This window comes from Colletotrichum scovillei (genome assembly GCF_011075155.1).
Source record: "Colletotrichum scovillei strain TJNH1 chromosome Unknown Contig00009, whole genome shotgun sequence".
NCBI classification, from domain to species: domain Eukaryota; kingdom Fungi; phylum Ascomycota; class Sordariomycetes; order Glomerellales; family Glomerellaceae; genus Colletotrichum; species Colletotrichum scovillei.
Window position 1 is genome coordinate 671,689 of NW_023336267.1, and position 27,808 is coordinate 699,496.

The following is a 27,808-nucleotide window of genomic DNA, read 5'->3' on the forward strand; positions in this document are numbered from 1 at the left end:
CATTTGGACCGGGGTGGGGTCCCTTGGAGTTTAAGGCTGAGACGGTCCTAGTAGACGTTGCCCCTTCTTAGTCGATAATCACTTACTTTTGAGGTCGTGATTCTCAATTGCGTTTGGTTCAAAGCCTCTTTGGGAGCTCTCACCTCAGATAGGGGATGAGGACGATGGGACTATTTGTGAGAATAATGTCGAAATAGAGAGGCAAAAGATTTGTGTTATTGAGTCTGTCATACTTAAGCGTAGGTTACTGCAGTGCGTCAGTGGGCATCTCATCCTGCCTTCTCTGCGTTAGTAGATGTATGTGTCAAGGGGAATCCTTTATATTCCGGTTGAAATGAAGCCTACATACGTTAAGCAGGCAATCTTATTAGGGCAATCTAGAACAATGTCAGACTGTGATACATCAGCTCCTCTAATATGATGGAAGTCTCTATAGAAAAGGAGGTACTTCGAATGGAAGAAATACTGCTTTCAAAACCTCTTCTTACTTTGAAGCTTAGTCAAGATGGCAGTCATTTGAATGAAAAAGAACCGGAATTTACTAGAAGTAAGATGGATCAACAATAATTGTAATCAAGTACTCAGAGAAAGGGCGAAAAAATGGTAATGTAGTTAAGAGGCCCGCTTTGAACCTGCGCCCCCCACGAACGAGGTATTTCTTAGGATTTCTCTAAACCACCAGACCAAATGTGTGACTGGTGGCGGATGAGAGATTCTCGATGGACTGGACAGAAGAAGGCAAGGCAAGAACCGGGCAGGATGCTGTGGTGGTGTAAGTTTTGCTTGATCACGTGGAGCGAGGGAGTTGAAAGGCTGAAGGGGTGGGACGGGCGACATCGTGGCTTCTGTATACGGCCTCTGGGTGCCGCGGGAGTGTTTGGGTCTGTATAGACCAAGCACCCTGGTAGCATGTTCATTCGACGCCTTGTGGATGGTCTAAAGTCTTCTGCCTGAGGTAGGGGCCAGGGAGAATGAATATGGTCTATCGGGCTCTACGAGGAGAAGACTCATCATCATCAGGTTCTCGTCGATTGGTTTCGTACGCTGGCTTTCTTGGATAGGAGGTCGAGCCCGAAGTTTTTATAGAGCAAGTGAAGCACTTCAAGCCTGAGGTAGAAAAATTAACCGACTCCTTTTCACCAAGGATATACACTACCGCTTGAAAAGGTTGGTAGTTGCCGCTACTCAGGTGACCTCATCGACAAGCATTCTCGTTCAGAGGAATCATCATCTCTCAAAGTAGTTCCTTGAAGAGGCCACACTTGAAAGACATGTCAACTATCAACTGAAGCTTGACAATCTCCGGAGCCTTTGTGAGCCTGACCACCATCTTCATCGTGGCTTACTTCCCAACTAAGCAGGACAGCAACCACATGAAGACATTATACTTCTTTTCATTGCCTTCGGCGAAATATACGATCATAAACAGGTCTCAAATATACTACTAAAACGAAGAGAATTGAACGAAAAGACCCGAGATATGAAAACCTCACACTAACCACCCGCAACTTCCGGACATCAAGCTCATATTATCGCACTGACACCACCCAAAAGCTGGCCGCATATGCATCTGTTCTTCTCGCGTACCACTCTCCTGTCCCCCGCTGCCCGTGCCCTGTCAAGCATGAACTTCCGCCTCGAAAGTCAAATACAAACAACACCAAAGATGCGAACAATCTAACCTGCAACTACAGTCGGAGCGGTCTAGGCCGGCCTTCGATCATCTTGGCATAAGGGGCTGTGTAAGCAACAGCTGCCCCTTCCGAGAGGAGCAAAAAAGCTTAGGTTGGGATTGGCATGCGGCCCGCGCCTTCATTAGACTCGAAAATGCTTATTCCCTTTCTTTGGTACTGCCCTCGAGGTTTCCCTGCGAATATGCACAAAAAAGAAAAAAGTCGTCACTTCTCGTCCATCCACAATAGACCTGCCTCGGTCTGTCTCGAATCTCGCCATCGATGGCAGTAACCTGCTGTCGTCCCGCTAGCTCGGGTCCTTTCCCCTCTCTTCTCTCCACCGAGCTTCATGATATGACGGTTAACGCATTGATCTACGCAAGGAAGTGGATGCTGCCAGCGAGGAGGATTGTCAAATGCCTCTATCAAGTGCCGGGGGCGGAGACGGGGTATCCCTGCTTCGAATGCTTGAACGTCGCTTGACAACAAAGCAGGACCCGGATTTCATGAGCTCAGCTCAGCTCAGCTCAGCTCAGCTCAGCTCAGCCTCCCTTCCCAAGTGTGAATGAGAGGCTCTGGTGCTTTCAGTGGGCTAATTCATCATGCGTAATGCTAGGTCCTTGGTTCTGTATCTGCAGGGCACCCTGATCGATTTGCATTGCTCTCGCGCGTTGTCTGTGGGGATATCATACTCTAAAGGTCTATCAAGCTGTCCTCCCCATTCTTAGCCATATCGTCCTTGGCCCGCTGAATGACGTCGATCCAGTTGGGCGGCCTGCATCTCTCCTTGGCAAACAGCTCCTCGGCGTCGAGCCCAAATTCGAGCAGGCTGTGCTCGTCCGTCCACTCGCCCATACCCATGAGCCCGATGGGCACCTTCCCCACGGTGTCGGGTCCGGCCTCGCCGCCGGCGCCGAGCTGGTCGTGCGGCACCACGTAGCCCGCTGGCACCGTGACGCCGGGGAGCCCGCAAAAGTTGCCCATCCAGACGTACTCCATCGACCTGATGGTGCGGTCGCCGTCGCTGACGCCGTGGGTCAGCTCGCCCTCGTGCATGATGGGCCAGCCCGCGCACGAGGTCGTGGGCGTGACGATGATCATGCCCGGGTACATGCACCAGAGGTGGGCCAGGTGCTGCATGAGGAGGCCGCGGAGTTTCTGCGCCAGGAGGTAGTCCATGGCGGAGGTGACGCGTCCGATGGCGAGGAGGATGCGGTTCGCGGGCGTCAGGTTCTTGGTTTCCGGCAGGAGGGTTGCGCCATCGGTGAGGACTGTCATGGCGTGGGCGAATTGGCCTTCGACTAGGAAGGGGATGTCGATGGGGACGGTGACGTAGCCGTGGTGAGTGACGAGCTTCGCGATCATGGTACGGCACATGCGCTGGATAGCCGGGTCTGCCTGTGCAAACCATGCTTCGGGGATACCGAGGACCTTTCCGCGCTTCTCGCTGGGTGACAGGATAAAGGGAGATGCCTGGATGAACTGAGAGTCGGGGTGCGGCGCGCCGATGGTCTCAAAGTAGGTCGCCAGAGACTCGATATCAGCGGCTATGGGGCCATTGACAGCGCAGCTGTTGCTGTGGTTCGGACACGGGTGAAAAGAGATGCGGCCGTGGGTAGGCTTCAAACCGTAGACGCCGCACATGGAAGAGGGAATGCGAATGCTGCCGCCGCCATCGCTACCGAGGGCCACAGGAACTAGACCAGTCGCAACTGCATAACCAGCTCCCGATGAGCTCCCGCCGGTGTAATAGCCACGGTTGTAGGGGTTTCGCGGTGTTCCGTAGATGGGATTGTTTCCAGTCGTATCTACACCAGGTTAGCTTAAGAGGCCCTGGGTGTTTGGAAACTAGAGGCTCACCAAGTCCAAATTCGTGCATTGACAGCTTTCCGAGCACTACAGCGCCAGCATCTTCCAGCTTCTTAACACACCAGCTGGTAATCGACTGGCCCGGCGCCGCTGGAGTCGTATAATCGTTCCTAGACCCCAGGCAAGTCCGGTATCCGTCGATTTCGTATTCGTCTTTGACTGCCGTCGGCACACCGTCTAAAGGACCCAGAGACCGCCCCTCCTTATATCGCTTGGTAGATGCCTCGGCAGCGGCCAACACCTGTGAGACTTTGGTATCGAACCACGCGATGGAGTGCTCGCCGGGTGGATTCGTATCGCGCCGAATCAAGGGGAGAATAGCGCGGGCCACCGCAAGTGGCGTGACCACACCCGAAAGGTACATCTCATGATAGTCGTTTACGGAGTAGTACTTCAAGGGGTGAGGTTTCGCCTTGACTGCGCTTTCACGGTGGAGAACCGCCGGGTCTTTGGCTTCGTCCGCTGGCAGTGGCAGGACGGTTGGGTCGTATCGAGGTTCAGCATCTTCAATATGTTTGCGAATCTTTCTCAGACTTCCAAATCCCGCGTTGCTCCAGATGAACGACCTGATGAACCATAGACATTCCATACTGATGGGTGTAAGTGATTGCGAGGGAGAATAAGAGCAAGAGTGGCTGCGTCGAAGAACTTACGCCCAAGCCGCTAGGACCAAGAGCCAACCTCTGAGAGGCGGATTGCTCTTCCTGACATTCTTGTATGGAATGGGCGGTCTAATTGCGTCAGTTACCGATCTGTTGTGACAAGTTCCGAGACCCCAAGTATGCTTATGGGAGGTGGTACGGCATCGTGAATGAGGCAGCACCCAACCACCACTCAGCCCTACAAAGTACAGAACAACTTACCCCGGGATCGGGAGAGGATAGTTGATAAACTTCTTGCGTGTTTCGGAACTCATAATGGGCCGGCTGTGGACGGTGTAAGCCGTTGCTTCGGAATCAGGTCCGTTTTCGGGTTCAGAACTCGGTATCAAGTCGACTTCAGGCCCAATGTCACGATGGGTAGAAGCCGTTGAGGGTGCCATTGTTTGGTAGCGCAGTCGGATGAGGAGTCCGGGAACAAGCTTATATAGATTTGTGTCGAGTTTGTGTCGGAAACAAAAAAGTAAGGTTGATGCGCTGGGGTGCAGAGACGCCGGGACCTCCCTCGTATGGGAACACCGGGCACGACCATGCAACAGATTTGCGCCTAGGCCTTTCAAGCCCACGAACCACGCCGCAGTAGCCGGAAAGGCAAGGAAGTCTGTCAAACAGGAGGGGTCGTTGGTGTATGGATCTTGGGGTTTCTCTTGCCACCGCAAAATGGCAGGAAGCCCTTCCCGCTCTTGATTGTCAGCAATGCTGGGCAGACCGTATCCTTCCTGGGTCTCTGAAGCTCGCGCTGTCACGGTGTTCTTCGACGCGAGGCTGGGACGCCTTTTCTCTTCAATGCTAGCTGTCGGGATGCTCGGTCGACCGATGTAGTTCATCCCTGTCTTTGACCATGCAACCCTGCCTTGCCTTGCCTTGGACGAATGCGGACAAGGTGAGGTGAGTGCTTATACATGCGGTGCTAATGCAGGTGAGCTACCTTGGGCAAAGTTGACTGAAGTGTCGAGATGGAGCAGCGACGTGACTGAGCTTCTTCTTATTTCGGTATTTGACTGACAATACACGGCGGAACTATCGTCTTGCCAGGCCGTTTGTATAGAGGTACACAGCTGATTGCATATCAGCAGGTTTTCATGCGGTAACGTGAGAGGCGCCTCAGTCAACCACGCAAGCCGTGAAACAAGGATGGAGCATCGCATCCCGCTTCCCACCTCCAAGTGCCAGAGACGCCGAGTAATACATTAGCCGCTAGCTTGATTGACGCAGATATGGAGCATCCTGCTGTTCCGCGGAGTGCCGTTCCTGGGAGCTGATCAAGCCGGAGCCAACCGGACCCCGTTGACGCCTTTTAGTTGATGGGAGTTGCAGCGATCCGGCTTCGGGAAGGGAACCGCTAGCTCGTGCTTATCCCAAAGACGAGCCACTGATGTCGTGCCACGGTTCGAAGGGGATGAAGTCATCTGTGGAGGTACGTATCGAGGATGTTCGCTGCACCGAATGTCCGAAGATGGTGGGGTACCCGGATGGTGGAGTGTTTCTGCACCAGCCACATGACCCCATGTTTCGCTTCCGCTTTCCTCAGCCACGAGTCAGCCACATCTTTCTCAGCTGTGCACGTGCCTTTGATGACCTCAGCCGCAAAGCCACATCCCGATCGGAGACAGGCAACGTCTTTTCAACATGAGGCGCGGTCGATCCTAGCCCGGCGGATGACAGACATGATCAGAGTCATTGATTTGCTTTTTGACAAGACTTAGATTGGCGGCCACATGATTCATCGAGCACTCGCTAGCATTTGAGCACTCTAGCGCCAAAGACTTTCCTTTACAGAAACCAACATCCTCTACCACCACCAAAAAAAGCCCCGCCTGCGTCATCACCACCATTGTGTCGTCTGCTCGTTTGTTTGCTACGCGGCTACCCGCGCATTCGACTGTCGCTACACAACTAATTTCGGTTCTTGCTTGCAACTACTGTTGCTTGACTGATTCCCTTGACCGACTCGGCCTTCTGGTTGTTTTCACGGCCAGAGACTCGGTAGCAAAAATACCTTTTTGCAGCTTTCCCTTCCAGCATGACTAGTGAGCTTTGGACTATTTCACAACGATATCTCGAACCGTGAAGGTTTCATCTTGACCAATGGCTACAACAACCCTAGATGACTTAGTGGTGAGTAACTCTGTGCTCGATGGCACTTATGCATTTTCCCTTGATTTCTCATGAGAATGTTACCATTCTTGAGGGGGGAGGCGGCATGGGAACGCGTCACGAGCGGAATCCATTCGGGTGTTCGAAGCCAAGGTGTATACTGATGACGTCCGTGTAGGCGGAATTTCCCCTGCTAGATCCTACTGTCGTTATCGCGATCGCGAGCGAAATAGATCTTGAAGATGCAAGCCAGCTCACCGACGTTCGCGGGATGCTGCAGAGCATAGCGCAGAATGTGCTTGTCGAAGAGGCGAGCGGATTCAACGCCAGCGGTGTCCCGGACACCATCAGTTCCGTTGATGGGGGAGTAGATGCACGAGACAGCTCCACGGTCTCGGAGGGGCTTCAGCCGAGGGACTCGGATTCCTCTGGAACCAGGCTGACGAGCCCGCCTCCGTCTGAACCGGATTATGACGTCCCCCGTATAGCAACTTTTGACGGCGACTCGGATCAAGAGAAACTCTTGCAGCTGCAGGATATGTTCTCAGACCTGAAGCCGCATGATGTGAGCTTCGCGCTCAAGAAAGCCAAGGGCGACTTCCAAGCCGCCCTGGAGACCTTGTTGAACATTCAGTATCTTGAGTCCATCGGCGAGAGGCCAAAGGGCATCGACGGCTTCGCGGATTCGGGGCTGTCTCAGAAGGCGTCCGGGAAAAAGAAAGCCAAGGGAAAGAAACGAAAAGATCTTCGTACGGACCTGTCGTCCAGCTCGAGTAGCATCAATGAAACTTCGCCCGTCATTGACGAAAATGAACGTGAGTAAAGCGGAATGGCTACAGAAAGCATCAACTGACATTGCTCAGGGGTTGAGAAGATCCTGTTCATCGTGGAGAAGCTCGATCTGCCGTTCGATGAAGTGTCGGATGTCTTCGATGCGCGGAAAGGCTCAACAGAACTCACCATCATAGAGTTCCTCGATCGTTTTGTTAAGCAGGGTGTCGGTGCCTGGACTGGCGAAGATGAGCACCGGAAGCAGTACATTCAGGAACTCAAGAAGCAGTTCCGGCACATTCCCGAACAGTACTTGTCTCCCCTCAACGAAGTCACACGTAGCGACCATCAGTGGACAGAGGAGGTTGCTACGTTGCTGAATCGTTACTATGGCAAGTTGCCCGCCAAACGTCTGGACATTAACTACAAGCTCGCGCCTTTGACGACGGAAGAGCTGGAGGGCTCGTCCGATGGCTGGCAAAAGGTTGCCTCGCCAAAAACGTCACTCATGTCGCCCATTGGACGGCCCCTTAACAGCCCGGTTCTCCTGAATAGCCCCTCGTCGGGACCCCGCACTTATCAGCAGGCCATGGACACAGCTGGCATGTACCGCGAGGCCAGCAGTCACTCTTATACGACTGCCGGCCAAGTGTACAAAAAGGGACATTTGTACAGGCAGGCAGCAGGATACTATGCAGATCGGGGACGCGAGGAGGCGCGCAGTTTCGCCAAGGCAAAGAGCGTCGCGGCCGATATACACGTTTCCAGCACTAGTTCAGGAAAGTCGATCGATCTCCACGGCGTCGAAGTTGCGGACGGCGTCCGAATCGCTCGTGAGCGCGTTTGGGACTGGTGGAATGGCCTCGGCGAGTACCGAGCAAGGAAGGCGGCCGAAGGCTTCACGATTGTTACAGGCCGTGGCCTCCATAGTGCCGGGGGCGTGTCGCGACTGAGACAGGGCGTTATTGCCGCCCTCGTCAACGACGGGTGGAAAGTATCGATCGAAACTGGGAGCTATCGTGTGACGGGTCGTCGTTGATTCAGCTAGACTGACAGACGAGGTGGTGGTGTTTGCTGTTGGAAGGAATGGCACTTGCTTGCATCAACGTGCAAGTCTGGGCCCGGCTTCGAGATCCTCGGATGCTTCCGAGCAGGCACCAGCATTAAGCAACTGTCCTGAAACTTGCATAGCCGTCGCCCGGCGCTGCTGTGTTCAAAGTCTGAATGGTGGAGCATCGGCTTGACTGACAGCATATCTTGGTTAGCATTATCAATCGGGCGTTCGAGAGAGCGAGTACAATTGGACGAATTCTGGGCGAAGACGTTATCCCTTTGGAAATTTTGAAATTGACAGGATAAAATTCTTGTTACACCCATGCTGGGACTACCTACTTGGTGTATATAGACAGTGTACAGCTCAACTACCTATTAGAAGAATGTTTGATGATGAAGCGCTTCTTGACATGTCGATATTCGACTTCAAGCAGTTGTGAGGTAATGCTAAGACGACGGCGAATTGACCAGCACCACAGCAGTATATTCCAGAATATTTCCATGAATACGAACCCACGGTCTGATGAGACGCGAATGAGGCTAACACAATCCATTTCGACGATCCTCCAGCAAGCCACTAGCCTACGCGTACCTCAGCATGCCCAGCACCCCCCGAAGATGGGACTTTGGTAAGATTCGCGACGATCACCACCGTAACCGTAACCACATCAAAGTCCAAGCCAGACACCAGCGATACCAGAACAACTGATGCATGTCAATCCTTCTCTAAACAAAAAAGTTCGACTCGCGCCGCCGCTGGGCGTTTCTTTACACCCAATTCGTCCGGCCGGCCAATTATAAGCTTCCCCTCGTGAGGCGGGGGTTTGACGTTGGTGTGTCACTATGTCAAAGTGGACCTCCAGGCACCCGAATTCCGGACAACGTCAGTGGATGAGCAACTTGGAGATCCCGCATGGCGAAGCCGGGGCGCGCCTCCGCGGCTCTCGGGACCCTTTGTTGCCATTGGTGAAGGGTGCAAGAAGGGGGGAATTGTATGTTGGCCCAAGGGATGGGAGCCAAGCTGGGTGCGCGTGAGATTCCAAGGCGAACTCACGTTGACGGGTGTCCTCTTACTCTCTTTCTCGGGAATATGGGTCTGTCTGCATGCTCTGGTTCTGGTTCCAGTCTCCTCTTCCCTTGAATCCAATACTGAACCCAAAGTATCTCTCTCACTTTTCACTACACACACACAAACACACACACAAACACAGCATTGCTTACCTGCTACCTCTTTCCATTCGTGAGATGGGGCACGACTCAGTCTCATATATAACAGCCTCTCCCTCACCACCCACCGTCGGATGAACCCTCTCGATGCCTGTCTACTCGGATAAGCAAGCACTGTCCTACACAGACAACACATACCACTACCCACCCCACGATATAATATACGACCTCCCCTCCACCAAATTCCTAGGGTCCCTCAAAACAATGGCCTCCTCCCCGCCGGAAAACAGACCGTTGAACCCTAACGTCGTCTTCCGCCCCCTGACCCCTACGTCCCACCACTCTTCCGCCTCATCTCACAACGGCGGCGGCTCGGGCACGTATTCACCCTTGGTATTCCTCAAATTCATCATCAACTCCGTCGCACTCCTGCGCTTCATCGCCGTCGCTCTCAGCCTTACCCTCGTCATCCTCGAGTGGGACGGCCGGAGGCGGTACGAGAGCCTCTCCAAGGTCTTCATCTTCCTGGCTACCCTGCAGCTGCTATGGCTCACGTTCGCGTTGTTGGCCCAGGGCGGGCACAAGCGGAGTGACCGGAATAAGCCAGTCATCATCGACCTCGGATGCGTCAAGTGTATCTTTGGCCGCCGTGGACGCCGTGGTGACGGCGGTGGTGACGACGACGAGGAGAGCCACGGTGGGATGCGTGGGTGGTTCGACGGTGATGATAAGAAAAAGAGGAGGGCTTTGGGGTGGGTGTATACTGCTTTAGATATTAAGTTTGCGGCTGTTTCATTCACGTCCGGTGTTATTGCCGCTGGTGAACCGTACTGCTGGCGTTACGAGGACCACGTTGGCATTGCGGTTGTTGCCATCATTGTTGGGTAAGTTTGTCTTCCCATGTTTGCCAGGCCTGTTTCTCTGGATTCGTCGCTGACAAGAAAATCACAGTGTGCTTGAGGCTGTCATTGCAATCGCCCAGCAGTTCTCCATCTTGAGGCGTGCCAAGGTCCAGGTCCTGTGGGACGAGGACGACGAGGACGATCTCGGCTCGCACAAGTACCGCATTCGACTTCCCCAGGCCCCGGAGCAGAGACATGCCCCCATGTCTGTCTCTGCCGAGTAAGCCGCTGACTCCCTTGGAGAAAATTAGCCCAAATTGAGAACGAGAAGCTCATCCACGTGGTGATTTACTACGACCTTTGGCGGAGTGCAAAGGAGAAGGACATGATAGACATGACGACACTATGGACGAAGATTGGCCTGGAGTTTGTATGACGAGTGTGCTTTGAAATTTGCTTTGGCATCATGCAGGACGTAATCTACGTCCGTCTCTAAATCTATATAAATATAAATGCAGGACCTCTAGAATGGGTAAACTTCAATTATCGCATCCCAGTTCAAGTCTCCATCAAGAGCTCCTTCGCTGACCAACAGTCGCACCGCATCTATCCCAAATATCTCTACTGCTCAAGACGGTAGTGATGAGCATGGCAATCCCAACAGTCCCCGGCTGAACGTTGACCCAGCCCAGAATCACGCCCGGAATAAGGCAATCCAACGAGTCGGAAAAGATCTTGCGCCCAAGACTCTTGACCTTGACCGCGACCTCCCTCCGCCACCGCTTCCTATCCTCCCGCCTCTTCATGACAATAGCCCGGAGACGAGTACGCTCAGCCTCCCAATCGAGCTTCTCGTCCTCTCCTCCCCCGTCGCCCTTCTTTTCGTCAGACACAGAAGCAGCTTCCTTCTCAGTACCTCCCTCAACGGCAGCCTTCTTCTCATCCGGCTTTTCCCCCGTGCCGTACCCATGCCCATGCTGCGGCACCGGCGCGTACGCAAAAGCCTTGAGCACCCTCGTCAAATTCGCAAAGACGCCCGCCGCCAACGCAAGAAGCCAAAATCGCTGCGCCTCGACGTTCAGCGCCCGCGTGCGCTCGGCGCCAAAGTAGGCGATCTGCGGGACGCCGAGGAGGTCCGGGAGGGTGAGGGACTCGAGGCCGCCGTAGAGACCGAGGAGCGTGAACTTGATGATGTCGAGCCAGGTCTCCAGACCCACGCCCTGGCTCTTCTTGGCTGGTGAAGATGGTGACGGTGACGAGGAGATGGAGGTGAAGAGATTGTACGACGTGCCAAAGGAGTTGAGGAACCAGAAGAAGCGGATGAAGCGGCGCGTGAGGTTGAGGTGGCCTCGTAGCGGGCCGAGAGCATCGAGGAATGGCGGGTCTGCGTCTAGCAGAGCGAGGGCCACGAGGGATGGGTAGGCTGAGAAGATTGCGGTGAGGGCTTGGAGGCCGCGGAGGATGCGTTCGAGGCCGGCTTGGGTTTTGTGTGTCAGCTTCTCATGAGCATGATTGTGTGTGAGCGATGAGCAGGGTGGAGGGCACAAGTGAGAGGCATCGTCATCTCAGATAATGGTTGAGGCGAAATTGAGGTAACAGAAAGACCGAATCCAACGGTTCACATATGCAGCGTATGAGAGTGCTCAATCGAGATAGTACTCACCACTGTCAGACCCAAAGGCGACAAACTGGTCAAAAGTGAAAGAGGTCATCTCGGCGAAACTTTACCCGCCAAAGGACAGATAGACAAGAAAGCAAAACAAAACCCAAGTCCGTTCTACTAAAAAATCCCAATAAGAATACTCGAGGAAAACATGGGGCACAATCTCCAACCGGCCGAGGGAGATGTCGTGGGTAAACGGGGGGGCGGTCAAAGAAATCGGAGACGGTAGTTTAGAGAAACCCCCGCCCACCGTTCTTCGGAGGGGTTTCTTTGGCCGGTGGTCCAGCCAGCCGAATCCCGAGCTGTCCGGATCTGTGGGCCGAGTGGAAGATCCCTGGCATGCTTTGCGGACTTGCATAAAGAGATGAGAAATACAGTGGCCTCATTGGACAGACTTCTTGAGGCTTAACGCCGATAGAGTGGCTTGAAGAATTGACGTTCATGATTCATAGACTCGCACATGATTCAATGTCATATGAAGCATTTGAGTTTCTCAACTGCTTCCGAAGGACACTTTCCCGCATCTCTTATCGAAATCTTCACGATAGCATCTGAGCAGCAACGTATACAAGTTGAATAGTCGTGAACAAATGAACTCCAGCGCATTTAGGGCTCTGCTAATGTACTACTAATATATACAAGCCCTCGGGCGCCGGTCTACAAGCATGCAAAAAATCCAGCCTTTTACTGTCCCGGTGAAACCAGCTTACCCTGAGCCCGGGCAGTCGGCTCCCAACCACCACCCAGAGCGTTAGCACCGCCGTTCAGCGCGGCGTACTCCTCCATTCTCTTCTCAAGCTCGGGGCGGAAATGTCTAATAAGACCCTGAAGGGGCCAGGCGAAAGCCTCACCAAGAGCTAGACAAAGAATTATTAGCAATCGAAATCATTGACATCATGAACGAATATACATACCGCAAATGGTGTGACCCTCGACTTGCTTGGTGAGCTCCTGAAGCATGTCGATCTCGCGTGGCCGGCCCTGGCCCTTCTCAAAACGCTTCATGATCTGGTCGGTCCACTTGCTACCCTCTCTGCAGGGCGTGCATTGACCGCAGGACTCGTGGGCGTAGAAGTGGGAGAGACGGCTGATGGCGCGGACAACGTCGGTGCTCTTGTCCATTACGATAACAGCGGCAGTACCGAGACCGGACTGGCTGTCCTTGAGACCGTCAAAGTCCATAAGTTGGTTGTCGCAGATGCTCTTGGGAAGAATAGGGGTGGAAGAGCCACCGGGAATGACGGCCAAAAGGTTGTCCCAGCCACCACGGACACCGCCGCAGTGCTTGTCGATAAGCTCGCGCAGGGGTATCGACATCTCCTCCTCGACGGTGACGGGGTTGTTGACGTGACCGGAAATGCAGAAGAGCTTGGTACCCTGGTTACGCTCACGGCCAAAGCCGGCAAACCAGTTGCCACCGCGTCTGCAAATGGTGGGGGCGACAGCGATAGTCTCGACGTTGGCGACGGTGGAAGGGCATCCGAAAAGACCGACAGCGGCGGGGAAAGGGGGCTTGAGACGGGGCTTTCCGGGCTTGCCCTCGAGGGACTCGATGAGGGAGGTCTCCTCACCGCAGACGTAGGCACCCGCACCACGGTGGATGAAGACGTCGAAGTCGTATCCGGAGTTGCAGGCGTTCTTGCCAATCAATCCATCCTTGTATGCCTCGTTGATGGCGTTCTGGAGAACGGCAGCTTCGTGAACGAACTCGCCGCGGATGTAGATGTAAGCGGCGGTGGCGTTCATCGCTCTGCCGGCGACAAGGCAGCCCTCGATAAGCTTGTGGGGATCCTTTCGCATAATCTCGCGGTCCTTGCAGGTTCCGGGCTCACCCTCATCGGCGTTGACGACCAAATATCTCGGCTTGTCGTCCTTGTCCCAGTCCTTGAAGTTCATGAATGACTGCGCGATTGCCGTTGCGTTAGCCCGTTGTTCCGCCCCTTCCCTTGATTGCCGCGGCAATAGTCCAGCAAAATCGCAAGGTGGCAACCTACCCATTTCAATCCTGAAGGGAAACCGGCACCTCCACGTCCACGGAGACCGGAAGCCTTGACCTCGCTGATAATCCAGTCGTGTCCCTTGAGAATGATCTCCTTCGTCTTGTGCCAATCGCCTAACTTCTTCGCGGAAGCCAGCGTCGGGGGCAACCGGCCGTAAAGATTCTGGAAAATACGGTCCTGATCCTTGAGTCCGCCGTAGGTTCGTACTGTCGCAAAGTTTCGCGCAGCCTGAGCGGCCTGCGCGGGCAACCGCCGTGGAGTGGCCATCGTGGGCGTTTGGGGGGGTATTTGGTGGTGGATGGAGGTTGTCGATCGGAGGAATTCGTCGTCGTGGAACACAGCTCAATTGCACCAAATCGATGATGCTTATTTCCAACTGGCGTTGATTGGCCAATGCGGGTCATTTAGTCAGCGAGACGGTCACGTGGGAGCACGGATGCATTAACCGGGGTTATGCGCTGGGGCAGCTCCAGAGAATCGACGTCGGACTCTACTGCCCCACGGCGAGCTACCCCATCACTAACACCGTTGCGCGTCGCATGTCGGTCTCCCATGTGAGCCTTGGATTGTTACAGGCGTCACCAATAATGCGCCTTACATCATTTGGCTAGGATCTACATTGGGTCGGAGCAATCCAGGACACGTACCACAATGTCGTCTAACAAGCGGCATTCTATGCTGCCTGCCGTCTCCAACCAAGGCCCACGACCACCCGTCAGCTTCTCGTCATCTCTCACTGTTGCCGACAGCGCCATTCTCGTCGGAACACATTCGATCACGATTCAGTCGGAAAGCGTCTTACACCCACGGTCGAAGCTTGAAACCACGAACGGCAGCATCCTTATCGGTCGGAGGTGCATTATTCACGAGCGGGCCCATATCGGCAAAGTTGGTGACGACGACGCCAGCGGAGGCATCTCGCTTGGAGACTACGTGACGGTAGAGGTTGGCGCCATCATTGAAGCTGGAGGCACGGATATTGGAACAGATACGGTGGTTGGGGTCCGATCTCGGATCGGAAATGGCGCTGTCATTGGCAAGGTTGGTGCCATCTTTTCATCAGATCAATTGGGATCGCCAACTAACTACTGCAGAACTGCACGATCTCGCCTTTGACTGTCGTCAAGCCTGGCGAAAAGATCCCCGACTTCACAGTGGTCTACTCGAATGGGCAAAGACGGACGGACAGGCGAGGAGTCGCAGACTTGAGACACAAGGCGCAAGCGCGGCAGATTGATGTGCTTAGAAGATTGATACCCAACAAGGCCGAGAAATGGCTGAGTTAAGAATGGAATAGAAATGATACCCCATGATTCAGCTTCACTGAAGTATTGATGAGCTATGCAAATGACGACGTTCCCCAGCAGGCGGTAAACATGTTCAACATCCGAGGGAACAAAGGAATCACGACGAAAGCTTGCCAGGTATATGTACGAAGACCATCAGAAAAGTCACCACCCGCAGTAGCCGAGCGGTATACAACCGGTAGAAATAGATGCCAACGAGCGCTTTCATAGACACTCGAACCTCGCCAGTTCGAGTGTTGAACTTTTGCCCTTTTTTTTTTCTGGCGTGTTTCCTCTAAAATGACCACCTCTCTTCTTCTGCCAATGAATGCAACAAAATAAATGTGGATTGATCATTTTGACCAGAACCATCAGGCTGGCTACTTTTCTCTGCGTAAATACGGGAGCTTCGTCCGGAAATTTTACACATGGTAGGTACAAAGCTAAGGAAGAAAAGAGAAAAAAAGACAAGAGTAGACCGATCGAGGTCTAGTCGTGCCCTCTTCAGCTCAGAAGCCCCTCGAATACGCGGCCAGTGTCTTGTCGGTTTCTAGAGATGATTCACTCCTCGTTAATACTAGAAAAATCCCCCTCTTAGCAGAGATGAGCTGGAGATGAGCAGCACTACGGTCCTCTTCAGACAACAACATCGCCATGGAATATTGAGCTTCTCTCTGACAAATGCCTCACATCTTCAACTTCTACTTACACAGGTTCTGTCTTAGCATCACCTTTTGTGCCGGCTTGAAGAGCAAAAGGAAGCCATGACATGGGGTTGCCCGGAGCGATTGATGATGCTTTCTGTCTGATGGGATATTCCACAGCTTGTATCGGAAAGACTTAACCCGACCTTGCTCATCTGAGGCCAGCATGCAAGTACTGACAGAATGCACGCACGTGGGCTAGAAAAATCTCATGACTTTTAAACCGCTTCTCATTCTTGGGTCTAAAATTTCTCTGAAACCATATACACACACATAACACTAGTAGGAAAGGGGCGAAATGACATTCGCCCCAGCATCAGCTAGTTGCGGTAGTCATCACTACCGTCACACTTCGCACCAAGATGGATCCTGTTTTGGTAGCCACCTGTAACATCTTCCATTCTATCGGATGGATGGGCTAGCGTTCAAACCATTCAAAGAAAGCCAATAGGCGTTCGATGTCCTTTTGACTGTCGCGCTTGTTCATTTCCTCGATTCCGTGACTCCAACTCTCAGGCGGCAGACAAACTTGAGGACGGCGAGAGAAGTCGCCGTTGGTTGAGATGGTCGTGTCATAACATGGAATGTTTTCTAAACGAAGAAAGCAAATAATTTCAAACAAGGTACCACGGTAGCGGTCAGTGACGTTGCCCTTGAGGAAGTATACATTAATGAACCTGGCGATCAAGTGCAATACTGCAGGTTGCGCTATGATCGCTGCTCTCCCGAAATTTAGAGCTTTAACGGAAAGGTAACCTATGGATCCGTTTTCGAAATCCGGTGCGGGCAATATCAGTGGACCACTGAAGGCATCGTTTCGTCCCTGAGGGCTCAAACTTGACTTCAAGACTTTTACGGCGTTCGGGAAGAGGCGAAAAGCTTGACAGACAGCGGATAGGGCTTGGGTACCGTCAATGGTCCCTTTAGAGTACCTGGATATATTGGTGAAGATGTCGTCGAAGAGTTGAACAGTATCGGTGGCATTGTTTTCGTTGATGGTGGTTTGACAGGTTTCCTAAGCGTCCAAGTCAAAACCAGGGGCCCGGTCGTCGACTGTCGAATCGAAAGTCTCATTATCAAGTCCCTCTCCCAGTCCGACCACGTGTGCCGTCCACGGTTCTGCAGGCACAGCCCGGTCCCCTAAACAGACTAGAGTCCGCGATTTGGCGTGCTCAGGCTGAGGGTTGCGTGCAAAGACCTCGTAGGCCTCGTTGAAGTCGACACGCTGGAAGAATTGCCCGTAATAGAAGATGGTATGTCCAAGATCGTTCCTGATGGGATCCCAGTAGCCAGCTTTGGAGGCCCGTTGGGGGAAGTTGACGACAGCGACCGGGTTATTCTCGCGCCAGGTCTTGAACATTTGACCTCGGGCCGCTTCTTCTCGAATGAAGACTTCTTCTCCACCCCAGAGGCATATGATGCGAAAGTATCCAGGGAAACCGAGGCACCCCTTGCTCAGGCTTTCAGTACAACTTCTGTAGATTTTGTCGGAACGCAGGTCCTCGTGGGTGGGTTGAGGTACCAAGTACCAACAGTTGTCGTCGGGCATCTTAATAGGGATAGAAGCAGACGGCAAGGGTCGTGGCCTTCATCTCGATGATATAGTTTTGCCGGTGTTTGATGATACCTTTGGTCGCCAATTTATATCGTGATGCTGATGATGATTCAAAAATCATGTTGGGAGAAGCCAAGGGGGAAGAGACGAGCGACTCAATTGTGGCAAGATGCCAGTCAGAGTACAAAACGTTTTTCTGGGTACCCGAAGGCAATATGAGAAGCAGCTGTCAATAGTCTGTAAACGCAATCCCAGGACCTTCCTTTCAAACAGAGTCTGCCTCGTGGTAAGCATCGGCGGGATGCGGTAAGTCCGCTTCCTTCTCTCCTTCCTGCATGCTTTACCGTGAATAGTTCAAAGACACCAGAAGGAGCATCATCCAGGAGAGTCAAGGCAGTGATCTTGATTAACTTACGCACTTTCCTAAATGGACCTACCTATCTCACTGAGAAGCTTCGACTGAACTCAGATGGGGGCTTCTTCGCCTTCGGATCAAGATCAGATGTCACTGTACTGGCTTGGGCTCTCGCAGAATAGGGATGAGAGTTGAGTGTCAATGAAGATCAATCGCTGGATCTCCGCCATTGTCATTCTACCTTACTAAGTCAGTACATGATTCAAGACATTTAAAGGTATTCATAGCACAACGACACAAACTACCCTCCAAAATTTTTGATTATATCTCGGGTCCATCACGGCCTGTGGTCCATAAGGCGCCTCATGGCCGTTTGTACCCTTCTATGAATCAGCACGCAAAGACAAGTCAATGCCTCTATAGTCTATGATTTTTTGGTCGTGTACATGATGATTCCAGCCCGCTGCTGAGACGCATTTATATCGCCGAGATCCTGTTGAGGTACAATTCTTCTTCTCGCATATCTGCCTACATGGACTTAATAAAGAGCGTTCCCTCTTTTTCACACTCAGCTACTCAGGACAATAAAGACTCATGCTCTTGTATCGAAGAACTGTCCGCGAATATTCCCCGCAAGCAACAGCAACGCACCAACATCTTCGAACACACACCGCTCTCGGTGGCCGAAGACCCCGCGGAAGACGTAACAACAAGACAACATTATGATGGTCGTCGGTGATGTGGATCTCGAGACCGGGACATGGAACACGAAAAGAGACCCCTTCCTGACAAGAAAGCCACGCAAACACATCAACTCGCACGTCCCCTTCCGTCCCACTGCTGTCTCAGTGACAGCCCCCTCCGATCTTCTCCGTAGGCTTTCTTTCTTTCTTTGACTCTCATCCATGGTGCATGATCCATCCATCCATGACCCGGCATCCCCCTTATCCTCCACCAAGCCAAGACCGGGGTCGATGGGGGGGAAGATAGTGTACAGAAAGACGCGTAGCCAAGCCATCAACACCCCAGGTGACAACGTACAAGAAGTCGCAAGACTACGACATTGTCAAAAGCTGGGCTTGGCTGTGTCGTCTCATGCCGCTTCAGCCGCCAAGTCTCTTGTCGTCCAACTTCTACTTGGCGATCCCCCCCCAAAAAGTCGAGATAAAAGAGAAAGCTCGGTCCAACTTATAAAAGCCACTGACACGATGCCAACCCTCAAGACCGCCAAGCGCAGTCAGCAAAACCGCCAAGTGGCACAAGTGACAGCCACCACTTACACCGCCTCGCTCTCGGCACTCTCAAGTCAACAGCCATATCAGAACAGTGCTCATCACCGTCGCAGCAAAGCGAGCCCTCCAGACAACACGAGAGTAACTAGGCATGAAAGGTGAACCCTTGCGCAGTTGCGATTCGCAAGCTGCCTCGTTGCCGTCGCGCCATTACAATGCTCTTACGTTTTTCACTTCCTGGCATACCCGGATACCCTATGTCGTCTCTGCTGCCTCTCAGGGAAACATCGTTTGCCGTGCCCATCTCGGTTTCATGTCCCGCCAAAGCCGCCAGCCCAGTAAGACTATTGGACATCTTTTGTGGCTCAGAGATGCTGTTTCCCCGCTGTTCTTCCCCATCCCGTCCGTTCCCGCAAGGTGTGCGGGACCCCTCTACCCATGTCGAAACAAGGATTACTAGGTAGTCAACGCAACGCTCTTCGCTGCAACAACATCGTGGGAGAGAGAGAGAGAGATTGATAAGGAAGCTGATTATCTTCATACAATTCCTGCCGTCTCTAAAACGCCAAGTTTACTCTTGTCCCTACATTTCCCGCATATGTTCCTTCATATCCTTATTATTGCTCACGCCTTTTCCCTATATTTTCCCTTTCTCTCCATCGTCTATCCCTCCTCCTCATCCCCGTCATGCAGAGTTTCGCCCGCTCGAGATTTCAGTCTCCGTGACGTCTGCCGTCTCCTTCTTCGTCCTCAACAGGATGTCCTTGAGCGTCCTCTTCTGGGGCTTCTTTGAGAGTCTCTCGTACAGCGGCTTGTGCTCCTCATGAGGATCGTGAGCCTCACTGTAGTCGACGTGGACAAATGCTCTTTCGACATCAGACAATCCTAGCAGCGTCCAATAGTCAGCAAATCATTGAGTCTTCATCAAATCTCGTCGCCAAAGACAGAGGTCACTTTACCTTCAACCTTTCTCTGCAGTTCCTGAGCAACGTCGTGCGAGATTCTCAGGGGCGTCGTCTCATCCATGACGATGTCAATCTCCACGTAGTAATTTTGTCCTGCGTGGTACGCACGGCACTGCTCATGGGGTCAGATGGGTCGTTTCTCACGCATCTCTCACTTCTCAAGCTGGGGTACTTCTTACAGTATCAACCTTGAGAATCCGAGTGTCGTGGGTCATGGCCATGTAAATCAGCTTCGAGACAAAGTCCCTCGGCGCCGACTTGCCGACGAGCAACCACACCTGCTCAAAGGCGTTGGACACCCAGGAGAACAAGATGAGCAGCGCAATGCAGATGGCGCCAATGGGATCCAAGTACCACACGAAGCGGTCTCCCACGACGGACATGATCAGACCGAAGCTGTTGACCACAATGTCATTGCGGTGGTCGATCTACGGGAGGCTATTATTAGCAAAAGGCGTCGTCCGAACAGACAAGCCGCCCCGGGGGAAAGGTTGAGCAACATACAAAAAACACATGCACTGAAGGGAATTTCCGGTAGGCGAAGCAGTAGATCATCAAGGAGGCCTTGGCAAAGATGGCCACGCCGACGATAACGATGGGGATAATGTGCAGTTGTTCAGAGGCCCGCTTGCCCTCGCCAAGTGAGCGGCCTGACTCGACCTATTGCGCCCCCCAGATCAGCCATCTCAAACTACCAAGTCATACGTCACTTGGCGACAAAACTTACCAGCAGTTGAATGGCAACGGTTGTCATGAGAGCGCAGAATAAGATGATGCCAATCGTCTCAATCCTGGTTCGTCCCTATTTTTTCATCGCCAACCTGTCAGACCCTGCGTTGGGATCCAATCGCCAAGGGTGATAACTCACCACCGGGTACTTGTAAACGCTCGGCCGCGCCGCCATCCTTGAGGTGATGAGCATCACGAAGGATGAGACCAAATCCATCTGGGCAGTTCTTAGTCAACTCAAATCCTCTAATGATGCTGCAGCTCAGAAAATGGTTCACTAACAAATGCGTCGGCTGCAGTGGCAAAAAGCTGGAGAATTCACGAGTCAATAGGAGTCCGTGAGCACAGGGACTTGGCTGCCTATCTTACCGACAGAGACCCAGTTGAGACGGCTGCATAGAGCTGAATGACGAATAGGCAAAAGTTGACTGTGAAGGAGGCGTTGACAGCGAACTTGATCTTGGGACCCATTCGCGCGTCTTCGGCGACCTGCTGTCTCTCTTCATCCTCGGCACCGAGAAATTGGTCAATGAGCTCATTCTGTCGGTTGTAGAATTTCTTTAGTTTCCTCTTGTTGCCCTTGGGATGCTCAATCTTCATCTGCTTCTTGGAGACATTGTCACGACGGTGTCGACCAAAGTCGTAGGGGTCCGGCCGATAAGTGTCGACGGTAGACGCGTCCGTGGCGTCGACGTTGGAGTACGGGCCGTCGCCGCCTCCTCTCTTGGAGGAAGTTCTGACGACGTCGCTCTTGTTGGCTGCTGTATCGTTCGAAGTCGACACGAAGAGCCCTTCAGTCACAGCTTTGTCGTCCGTGCCAGATGGCTGAACCGGTGAGATGATGTCTGCGTTGTCCTTTAGGTGTTCATTGTGTTCCTTGTCCGCTTCAGCTTTCGAATTACTTTCCGAATGACCGACAGAGTTGCCTCGAGCTGAGGCGACTGAAGCACAATGGTCAGCGGGGACTGGTCGACGTGTGAAAGAGTGGGATGAAGTGAAGCAGTGGCCACCACGGTTGTTGGTGGTCAGTGGTCACAGAGCAGGACCGGCGGCAGGGAAATCCGATGCGAGCAGCAGTCGCACATCTCTGCGAGGATGTGATGAACCAGCCAGCAGAGTGGAAGAATGGGATAGGTGAGGCGAAGGAGAGCATAGCGGGAAGGGGTGGGAAGGGGTGTGGCCAGGAAAGAGAAAGAGACAGAGCCGAAACCCACGTACTAGATGATGGTTGGACGCCGCCCTGAGACTCGCGTGGAGTTTGCATTTTTGGGAACTATTGAGCTGGGTTGGTTCTTGGGTGAGATGGGAAAGTAGAAAGAATAGTACAATAGTGAAGTCGGTTTTGAGACTGGTAGTCGTATATTAAAAGAGAGTAGATGGCATCCTGTACGGATACGTAGTAGTGTTCCTGATATCATGCCCGCCTCTCCGCAACGTCCGGGGGGAGGTAGCCAGGCTGCAGAAGCGGCCCCTTATTTCATCGATTATCATCATCAGTAAGCTCTTGCAAGCTTCCCGGCGGCCCTGCCCCCCTCAATGCGCACATGTTGAACGGGCTAGAACGTTGAGATTGAGAGGGGGAAACAAAAAGCACCCTGGACAATGACGGCAAGATTTGAGATGTGGTGCGTGTACAGGAGGCTTTCCCGCTCGTTTCCTGCCATTCCAACTCCACCGTTCCGCCAGTAGAGTGGTGATGATGGCGCACGAGGTGTTGATGTTCAGGGAATCAGGGGGCAGCTATTTGTGTCTTCCTTGTCAGAGACAACTCGTGCCGGTTTGACTTACAAGTGTAAGCGAGGGAGGCATACGCAGTCGGCAGGCGGAGTCGAGAGAGTCAAAGGTCATTTGGAGCCTAGCTTGGAGTCTCGGAGGGAAGAATGACAGAGGTGACCCTGCGAGGATGTCCAGAAGCAATGAGTATGTCGTTCAAAGTGATGCATAGCTGACCAACAGAAGCAGGTTGCGAATGGGGGGATGTCAGGATGATCAAGGAAAGGTCCGAGTTACGACTTACAGGTACATTGGTACACGAGGTACACGACTACGACACTGGGCACAGGGCACAGTGAATGCGGTGCCGATTGGCCAGGGGCCGTGTTTCACGCACGACGGCAGACCCAGGAGCCGCGTGGGTGCACCGCAACAGGAAGCGACGAGTCCTTCTGCCAAGAGTTTGGGGCTGTTACAGAGTTTTGGGCAAAGTAGCAGTGAGTAGTAGCTGTAGCGTAATCCAAAGCCAACTGTTGGCTCTCCCACTGGATGCTGAGGATCTGAACCAGACGGTGAGACTTTGCGAGACTTTCGATACTTCGGCACCACTTCAGAAAGACTCGGGCAGAGTTTGGAAGGCGAGAGCTGAGCGCTCGGAACAACTTGCATGTTTGTTTCAATCCGGAGCAAGAATGAACGACTCCAAGACGCAGCATCCCCGCTTTTCTTCGTCTCCAACTTCTCTCTTTCAACTTCACTTCCACACACACACCTCGGTGACCGGTGACCACTCACCCACTCTCTCACATTACCAACTCGTGCCGGCTCAACTATCGATTCACGCTCGGATACTATAGCTTTGCTTTCTTACCATCACCCTCAACAGCAACAACACGCGGGCCCTGTCTCCTGTCTCTCAACTGGCCTCATCTCTTGTCTCTTCTTGTCCATCTCAGACACCGACGGCTCCTCTTTTCCACCACGTCCCTTGGCTGCTTGGCTCCCACAAGTTTTACCAGCTCTGCCTGGAAACTCATGGTGCGGATCTGTTGACGACTTCTCGGCGCCAGGATGTCATCCCATCCCATCTTGTGACCCCATTCCAGAGAGTCATTCGTCACGCCCTCTCTCTCACCTCTCAATTCTCACTATGGAGTATACACATCAGCCTCCGACTAAGCCCCGACTGCGATTGTCGCGGTGGGCTGCGAGTTATTAGGCAAAACTTGCCCTCAGATGTTTGTCCGATATAGGAAACTCTGCACGTGAGACACTCGAGGAGTAGACCCAGAAAAGCCCCGGCAAGAAGAAGCGGAGAAGAAGCAGAAGCCGACTAGAAGCAGAAACAAGCAAGGGCAGATGGAGCCTTCAGTCAGTCAGTCAGCCAGCCAGTCTCCCATCAACCCCGTGCTACCAAGCCAGCTAAACCACCAAAGACAGCTTGGCTAACCCTTCTCTGCAGAATCGTAGCCAAGCAACCGCAGCCAAGCCAAAATCAACGACAGAATGCCATCCACTGCCATGGGAAAAGGGGACAAGTGTGTCAGTGCTCTTGGCTACTCTCTTGGCTTTCGACGGCTTGTGCCTGTCCCGCCAAGTTTCCCCTCTCTCCGCGCCTCCAGTCAAGCCTCCCCCGCGCTTCTTCTTCGCGGGCTTCCCGGGAAGTCTCCCTAGACACCAAGAGTCAAATCGAGTTAAGAATTTTCCGACTGGCAACCCTGGCGCCAGACCCCGGGAGGCTCCCGTTTCACACAACCCAAATTTTACAAATGCCGGCGCCCCATTTTGACGCGCACCCCACGTCCATATGGACCCCTTTGCGCGCTTGGCAATGACCCGATGGAAGATCGACTGTCGTCTCGTTTGGGATATTGCCCATCATCAACCATTATCAGTCCTATTTGCCAAGCGCGACGGGTGTGAAGCTGTGCCGAGTCGAGACGAAAGGTTGGATCAGCCACCACCGCTTACTTACACCAACAGAGACAGAGTAGCATCCACGCCATCCAACCCATCATCAGGTCCCATACGACTTGTTTCTTATCCGTCAGGTCGAACCGGGCTCTCAGACTTCCCGTCTCGACTCCCTCCGGCAAATCATGCTATAACAAACAACATCGGATCCGGTCAGCGGCCGGGATCATCGATGCTAGACACAAGTTGGGTCTCAGGCACGCCGCACCGCACCAAGTTGCTCGACTCGACTTAACCGCGGTCGACTTAGCCTACCTTTCCGCTCCCGCCGTCGTCCTCGCCCCCATACGGATACACACGGTTGTTGCCCACGGTGAACCTTGTTCCCGTTCAGGTCCTCCCGCTTCCCGCTTCCCGCGAGGCGGACGCTAAGGCCACGTCCCCCCATCACGAACCCACAAAGGCTCAACCCTCAGCTGCCTCATCCTTGGCAACGTCTTCTATTTCTGAATCGGCTGGGTGGCACAGGGAACGCTGTCCCATGTCAACGTTTATTCTTTCCCTACCCGCTTCTACACGGGCTGCATTGCGCGGGCTGTCATAGGAAGCATATTAAAGCGAGTCGAGCCCAGACTTTGACCAAGATTTCCCTTTCGCCCATCATCAGAGCGTCTGTTGTCGTTCTATGCTTTTATCGCCCGTTTCTTCCTTCCGTTTTTTCCTTTCTCTTCGTTTCCACTCCTTTTTATTTTCCTTGCTCTCAAACCTACGACAGCCGGGGCCAGATCAGCATTTTCGTCTGTTCTCTCACTGAAGCTGCGGGACAGCTTCTCATGTCCCCTTGTTCTCAGTTGCCTTCGCTTTACGAATGAGTCCTTGTCAGTAGGCGGCCCCGGATTATTTGGCTGCCTTTTACCTTCTCGAACCCTCCTTATCTTTTATTTCAGGATTGCCAATCAAGCAGCAATCCTTTTTCGCGCGACAAATACCGGATTTTTTTAATCAAGATGGACGGAATGAAAGAGCCCAAGCCCCAGTGCGGCGCTAAGAAGGGTGGTCAACCGGCCGAGTATGACGTTGGAATTCACGTTGCTGGTCTTTGTAAGTTGGCCCCAAAACACTTTCCACTGGTGTCTATCAATTTGGCTAACTTGGCGCAGTTTTGGTCTTGGCCTTTTCGATCTTTGGTATGCGATATATACAAACGAAACGAGTCCTTTCGCGGGTCAACGTACTAACAAGACCGTCTCAGGCGCCGGTTTCCCCGTTGTGGCCAAGAAGGTCAAGTGGATGAAGGTTCCTCCCAAGGTCTTCTTCGCATGCAAGCATTTCGGTACAGGCGTCCTCATCGCGACGGCGTTTGTGCATGTAAGTTGCTTTGGTTCATTGAGTTGCACAGAACTAATACAGCACAGCTGCTTCCCACCGCCTTCGGCAATCTCATGAACCCGTGCCTCCCGGATCTCTTCACCGACGACTACCCACCTCTTCCAGGTGCCATTATGATGGGATCCATGTTCATTCTGTTCAGTATTGAGATGTGGATTAATGCCAAGATTGGTGGCCATTCCCACGGAGGACCTACTGGCGATGTGATGCACGACCACGGCCACGGAGCCGTCCAGCCTGCCCGGCCTCCTCGTTATGGCCGCAACAGCTTCGATGCCGAGGCGGACAGCATTGACTTTGAGAAGCGAGTCGCACAGCGCGCGTACGACGACGAGAAGTCACGCTTCCCTGCGCCTTACTCGGAGACTGTCTATGGAGCGCCACCACCTGCCAACACCAACTTGTCCGACTCTGACATGCCGCCCTGGTTCGTCGTTTTCTACGAGCAGTATGTGCGCCAGCGTATGGAGATGATGAACATGATCCGAACCACCCAGGAGAAGCAGACGTCGTCACAGGTTGCTGTTACGGAGGCCAAGCAGGAAGATCCGTTTTATGATGCCGAGGGTCAACAGGTTGACCCCGCTGTGTATCGCAAGATGTCTCTCAACATTACCATGCTTGAAGGTGGTATCCTGTTCCACTCAGTGTTTGTCGGCATGACCATCTCCATCACTATTGATGGTTTCATCATTCTGCTCATCGCTATCCTGTTCCACCAAATGTTTGAGGGTCTTGGTCTTGGTTCCCGTATTGCCGCTGTGCCGTACCCCAAGGGCAGCATTCGTCCCTGGGTATTAGTCGTCGCTTTCGGCACCACAGCCCCCATCGGACAGGCCATCGGACTTTTCACCCGCAGCAGTTACGATCCCGACAGTGCATTCGGTCTCATCATCGTCGGTGTATTCAACGCCATGTGAGTTGCTCAGTCCGTTCGTAATAGACCTCGGCTAATGTGACCTAGATCCTCTGGCCTGCTGCTCTACGCTGCTCTTGTTGATCTTTTGGCCGAAGATTTCCTCTCAGAGGAGGCCAACCGCCTTCTTTCCAACAAGCAAAAGATTACTGCCTTTTGCTACGTTCTCGCCGGAGGTTAGTAAAATCCATGGAACATCTTTACATGTGAACACCACTGACATAGTACTAGCTGCGGGCATGTCAATTGTCGGTATCTTCGCCTAAGCCCTTACCGATACCCCCAGGAAGCACACTTCCTCCACACCCCTCGATCAGTCTCCCGCGAGGGTATGCAACACCCAGTCCAGTCCAGTCACGCAACCAGTTTACACGGCTCGCCGGAACACCGAGGCACACTTCAGCCGATGAACTCCGAACTCGACAGGGCTTTGATAGCAGAGATGAACGCTCGTTATCTTCCAAATGCTGCGCCGGATTTTGTCTCACGGGTCGTGAGGAGACGGACTGTTTCTCACTACCTATCAACAGCAACTCTCACAAAATCTACCACATTCATTTTATTCTTGCCATCGCTATTCCCAGCACCATTTGTAGCCAGGGACTTTGTACAATAGTAGTGATGTGGTGTGCGGCGTCAAGACTTGTCTGACACGTAGGACCACACAACGAGTGCACACTGGCAACAGGCAATATTGTTTGGGAGATTTTACTTTTTCTGGGAAACTCTACATTGAGCATTACAAAGGTGTTAAAAACTAATGATAAATTATGGGCATACAACATATCACGAGTCTTATGAGAAAAGACGTGGAGGGCACTTGTACGATACGGTTACCCGAAAGGGTCGGGCATTACATTACTAGACTGCATCAAATATCACGATATCCTTATCAATTTGTATTAAGAACGCTATGCCTTGTGCCTAGCTTTTTTGACCTGTTCCTCCAGCCATGGATTTCTAAGCGGTCACACCATGGCTTACGGACCCATCAAAGTCCGTCCCCGATCATACTAGGAGAGACGATCTACAGCCCGTGTAAATATTGGGCCTTTGGAGGCTTGGGGAAGACAGATGGAGACAGAAGGGACAGACGAAGGGGATTAAGTAGCCGAACAACGAGTCGATTAGACTTTCTTCCCCAGACTTATTGGCGTCTGAAATAAAGTAGTACTGGTAACAGAACGCTTCGATAAGAGGATGAGGAGGAGGGATCGAGAGAGAGAAAGAGAGAGAAACGGGAAAGAAAAGACAAG

At 52.8% G+C, this 27,808-nt stretch overlaps 8 protein-coding genes across 8 annotated transcripts; 4 read left to right on the forward strand and 4 right to left on the reverse strand.

Annotated features, from left to right (window-relative positions):
* Window positions 1–1,501: 1,501 nt before the first annotated feature.
* Window positions 1,502–5,596, reverse strand: HER10_EVM0002155 (amidase). The gene is made up of 4 exons (XM_035471880.1): window positions 4,406–5,596; window positions 4,196–4,273; window positions 3,534–4,132; window positions 1,502–3,481 (listed from the first exon to the last, which is right to left on the reverse strand). The coding sequence occupies exons 1-4, from the start codon at window positions 5,026–5,028 to the stop codon at window positions 2,367–2,369; spliced, it is 2,415 nt and encodes an 804-aa protein (XP_035328955.1). The 5' UTR covers window positions 5,029–5,596; the 3' UTR covers window positions 1,502–2,366.
* Window positions 5,597–5,846: 250 nt separating this feature from the next.
* Window positions 5,847–8,421, forward strand: HER10_EVM0012903 (smr domain-containing protein). Its single transcript, XM_035482282.1, has 3 exons — window positions 5,847–6,319; window positions 6,477–7,113; window positions 7,162–8,421. Exons 1-3 carry the CDS (start codon window positions 6,290–6,292, stop codon window positions 8,106–8,108), a joined length of 1,614 nt encoding a protein of 537 aa, XP_035330257.1. The 5' UTR covers window positions 5,847–6,289; the 3' UTR covers window positions 8,109–8,421.
* Window positions 8,422–9,436: 1,015 nt separating this feature from the next.
* HER10_EVM0009586 (uncharacterized protein) lies at window positions 9,437–10,415 on the forward strand (the record flags this gene model as incomplete). Its single annotated transcript, XM_035479071.1, has 2 exons — window positions 9,437–10,173; window positions 10,241–10,415. 2 exons carry the CDS (start codon window positions 9,437–9,439, stop codon window positions 10,413–10,415), a joined length of 912 nt encoding a protein of 303 aa, XP_035329880.1.
* A 285-nt stretch (window positions 10,416–10,700) lies between these two features.
* Window positions 10,701–11,843, reverse strand: HER10_EVM0008166 (AoPex11B; the record flags this gene model as incomplete). The annotated part of the gene is made up of 2 exons (XM_035477698.1): window positions 10,701–11,608; window positions 11,795–11,843. 2 exons carry the CDS (start codon window positions 11,841–11,843, stop codon window positions 10,701–10,703), a joined length of 957 nt encoding a protein of 318 aa, XP_035329706.1.
* Window positions 11,844–12,308: 465 nt separating this feature from the next.
* Window positions 12,309–14,140, reverse strand: HER10_EVM0007565 (NADH oxidoreductase). The gene is made up of 3 exons (XM_035477118.1): window positions 13,789–14,140; window positions 12,709–13,696; window positions 12,309–12,651 (listed from the first exon to the last, which is right to left on the reverse strand). Exons 1-3 carry the CDS (start codon window positions 14,059–14,061, stop codon window positions 12,479–12,481), a joined length of 1,434 nt encoding a protein of 477 aa, XP_035329622.1. The 5' UTR covers window positions 14,062–14,140; the 3' UTR covers window positions 12,309–12,478.
* A 144-nt stretch (window positions 14,141–14,284) lies between these two features.
* Window positions 14,285–15,105, forward strand: HER10_EVM0009542 (transferase hexapeptide domain-containing protein). Its single transcript, XM_035479028.1, has 2 exons — window positions 14,285–14,835; window positions 14,889–15,105. Exons 1-2 carry the CDS (start codon window positions 14,446–14,448, stop codon window positions 15,078–15,080), a joined length of 582 nt encoding a protein of 193 aa, XP_035329876.1. The 5' UTR covers window positions 14,285–14,445; the 3' UTR covers window positions 15,081–15,105.
* A 4,506-nt stretch (window positions 15,106–19,611) lies between these two features.
* Window positions 19,612–21,884, reverse strand: HER10_EVM0010898 (cation efflux family protein; the record flags this gene model as incomplete). The annotated part of the gene is made up of 9 exons (XM_035480343.1): window positions 19,612–19,811; window positions 19,886–20,003; window positions 20,071–20,319; window positions 20,396–20,551; window positions 20,619–20,693; window positions 20,760–20,837; window positions 20,903–20,929; window positions 20,990–21,561; window positions 21,839–21,884. The coding sequence occupies 9 exons, from the start codon at window positions 21,882–21,884 to the stop codon at window positions 19,612–19,614; spliced, it is 1,521 nt and encodes a 506-aa protein (XP_035330042.1).
* A 2,887-nt stretch (window positions 21,885–24,771) lies between these two features.
* HER10_EVM0004989 (ZIP Zinc transporter) lies at window positions 24,772–27,113 on the forward strand. Its single transcript, XM_035474615.1, has 6 exons — window positions 24,772–25,348; window positions 25,408–25,434; window positions 25,500–25,615; window positions 25,663–26,552; window positions 26,601–26,728; window positions 26,784–27,113. Exons 1-6 carry the CDS (start codon window positions 25,255–25,257, stop codon window positions 26,816–26,818), a joined length of 1,290 nt encoding a protein of 429 aa, XP_035329285.1. The 5' UTR covers window positions 24,772–25,254; the 3' UTR covers window positions 26,819–27,113.
* The last annotated feature ends 695 nt before the right edge of the window (window positions 27,114–27,808 follow it).

Bases quoted from the DNA above. Each gene is read 5' to 3' on its own strand.
- HER10_EVM0002155 (XM_035471880.1), bottom strand. From the start codon at position 5,028: ATGAACTACATCGGTCGACCGAGCATCCCGACAGCTAGCATTGAAGAG. The intron at 4,274-4,405 runs GTAAGTTGTTCT...TGACGCAATTAG, and splicing joins TATCCTCTCCCGATCCCGGG to ACCGCCCATTCCATACAAGA. The intron at 3,482-3,533 runs GTGAGCCTCTAG...AACCTGGTGTAG, and splicing joins AATGCACGAATTTGGACTTG to ATACGACTGGAAACAATCCC.
- HER10_EVM0012903 (XM_035482282.1), top strand. From the start codon at position 6,290: ATGGCTACAACAACCCTAGATGACTTAGTG. The intron at 6,320-6,476 runs GTGAGTAACTCT...ACGTCCGTGTAG, and splicing joins CAACCCTAGATGACTTAGTG to GCGGAATTTCCCCTGCTAGA. The intron at 7,114-7,161 runs GTGAGTAAAGCG...GACATTGCTCAG, and splicing joins CGTCATTGACGAAAATGAAC to GGGTTGAGAAGATCCTGTTC.
- HER10_EVM0009542 (XM_035479028.1), top strand. From the start codon at position 14,446: ATGTCGTCTAACAAGCGGCATTCTATGCTGCCTGCCGTCTCCAACCAA. The intron at 14,836-14,888 runs GTTGGTGCCATC...TAACTACTGCAG, and splicing joins ATGGCGCTGTCATTGGCAAG to AACTGCACGATCTCGCCTTT.
- HER10_EVM0007565 (XM_035477118.1), bottom strand. From the start codon at position 14,061: ATGGCCACTCCACGGCGGTTGCCCGCGCAGGCCGCTCAGGCTGCGCGA. The intron at 13,697-13,788 runs GTAGGTTGCCAC...GCAATCGCGCAG, and splicing joins TCCCTTCAGGATTGAAATGG to TCATTCATGAACTTCAAGGA. The intron at 12,652-12,708 runs GTATGTATATTC...TTCTTTGTCTAG, and splicing joins CGAGGGTCACACCATTTGCG to CTCTTGGTGAGGCTTTCGCC.
- HER10_EVM0004989 (XM_035474615.1), top strand. From the start codon at position 25,255: ATGGACGGAATGAAAGAGCCCAAGCCCCAGTGCGGCGCTAAGAAGGGT. The intron at 25,349-25,407 runs GTAAGTTGGCCC...AACTTGGCGCAG, and splicing joins AATTCACGTTGCTGGTCTTT to TTTTGGTCTTGGCCTTTTCG. The intron at 25,616-25,662 runs GTAAGTTGCTTT...AATACAGCACAG, and splicing joins TCGCGACGGCGTTTGTGCAT to CTGCTTCCCACCGCCTTCGG.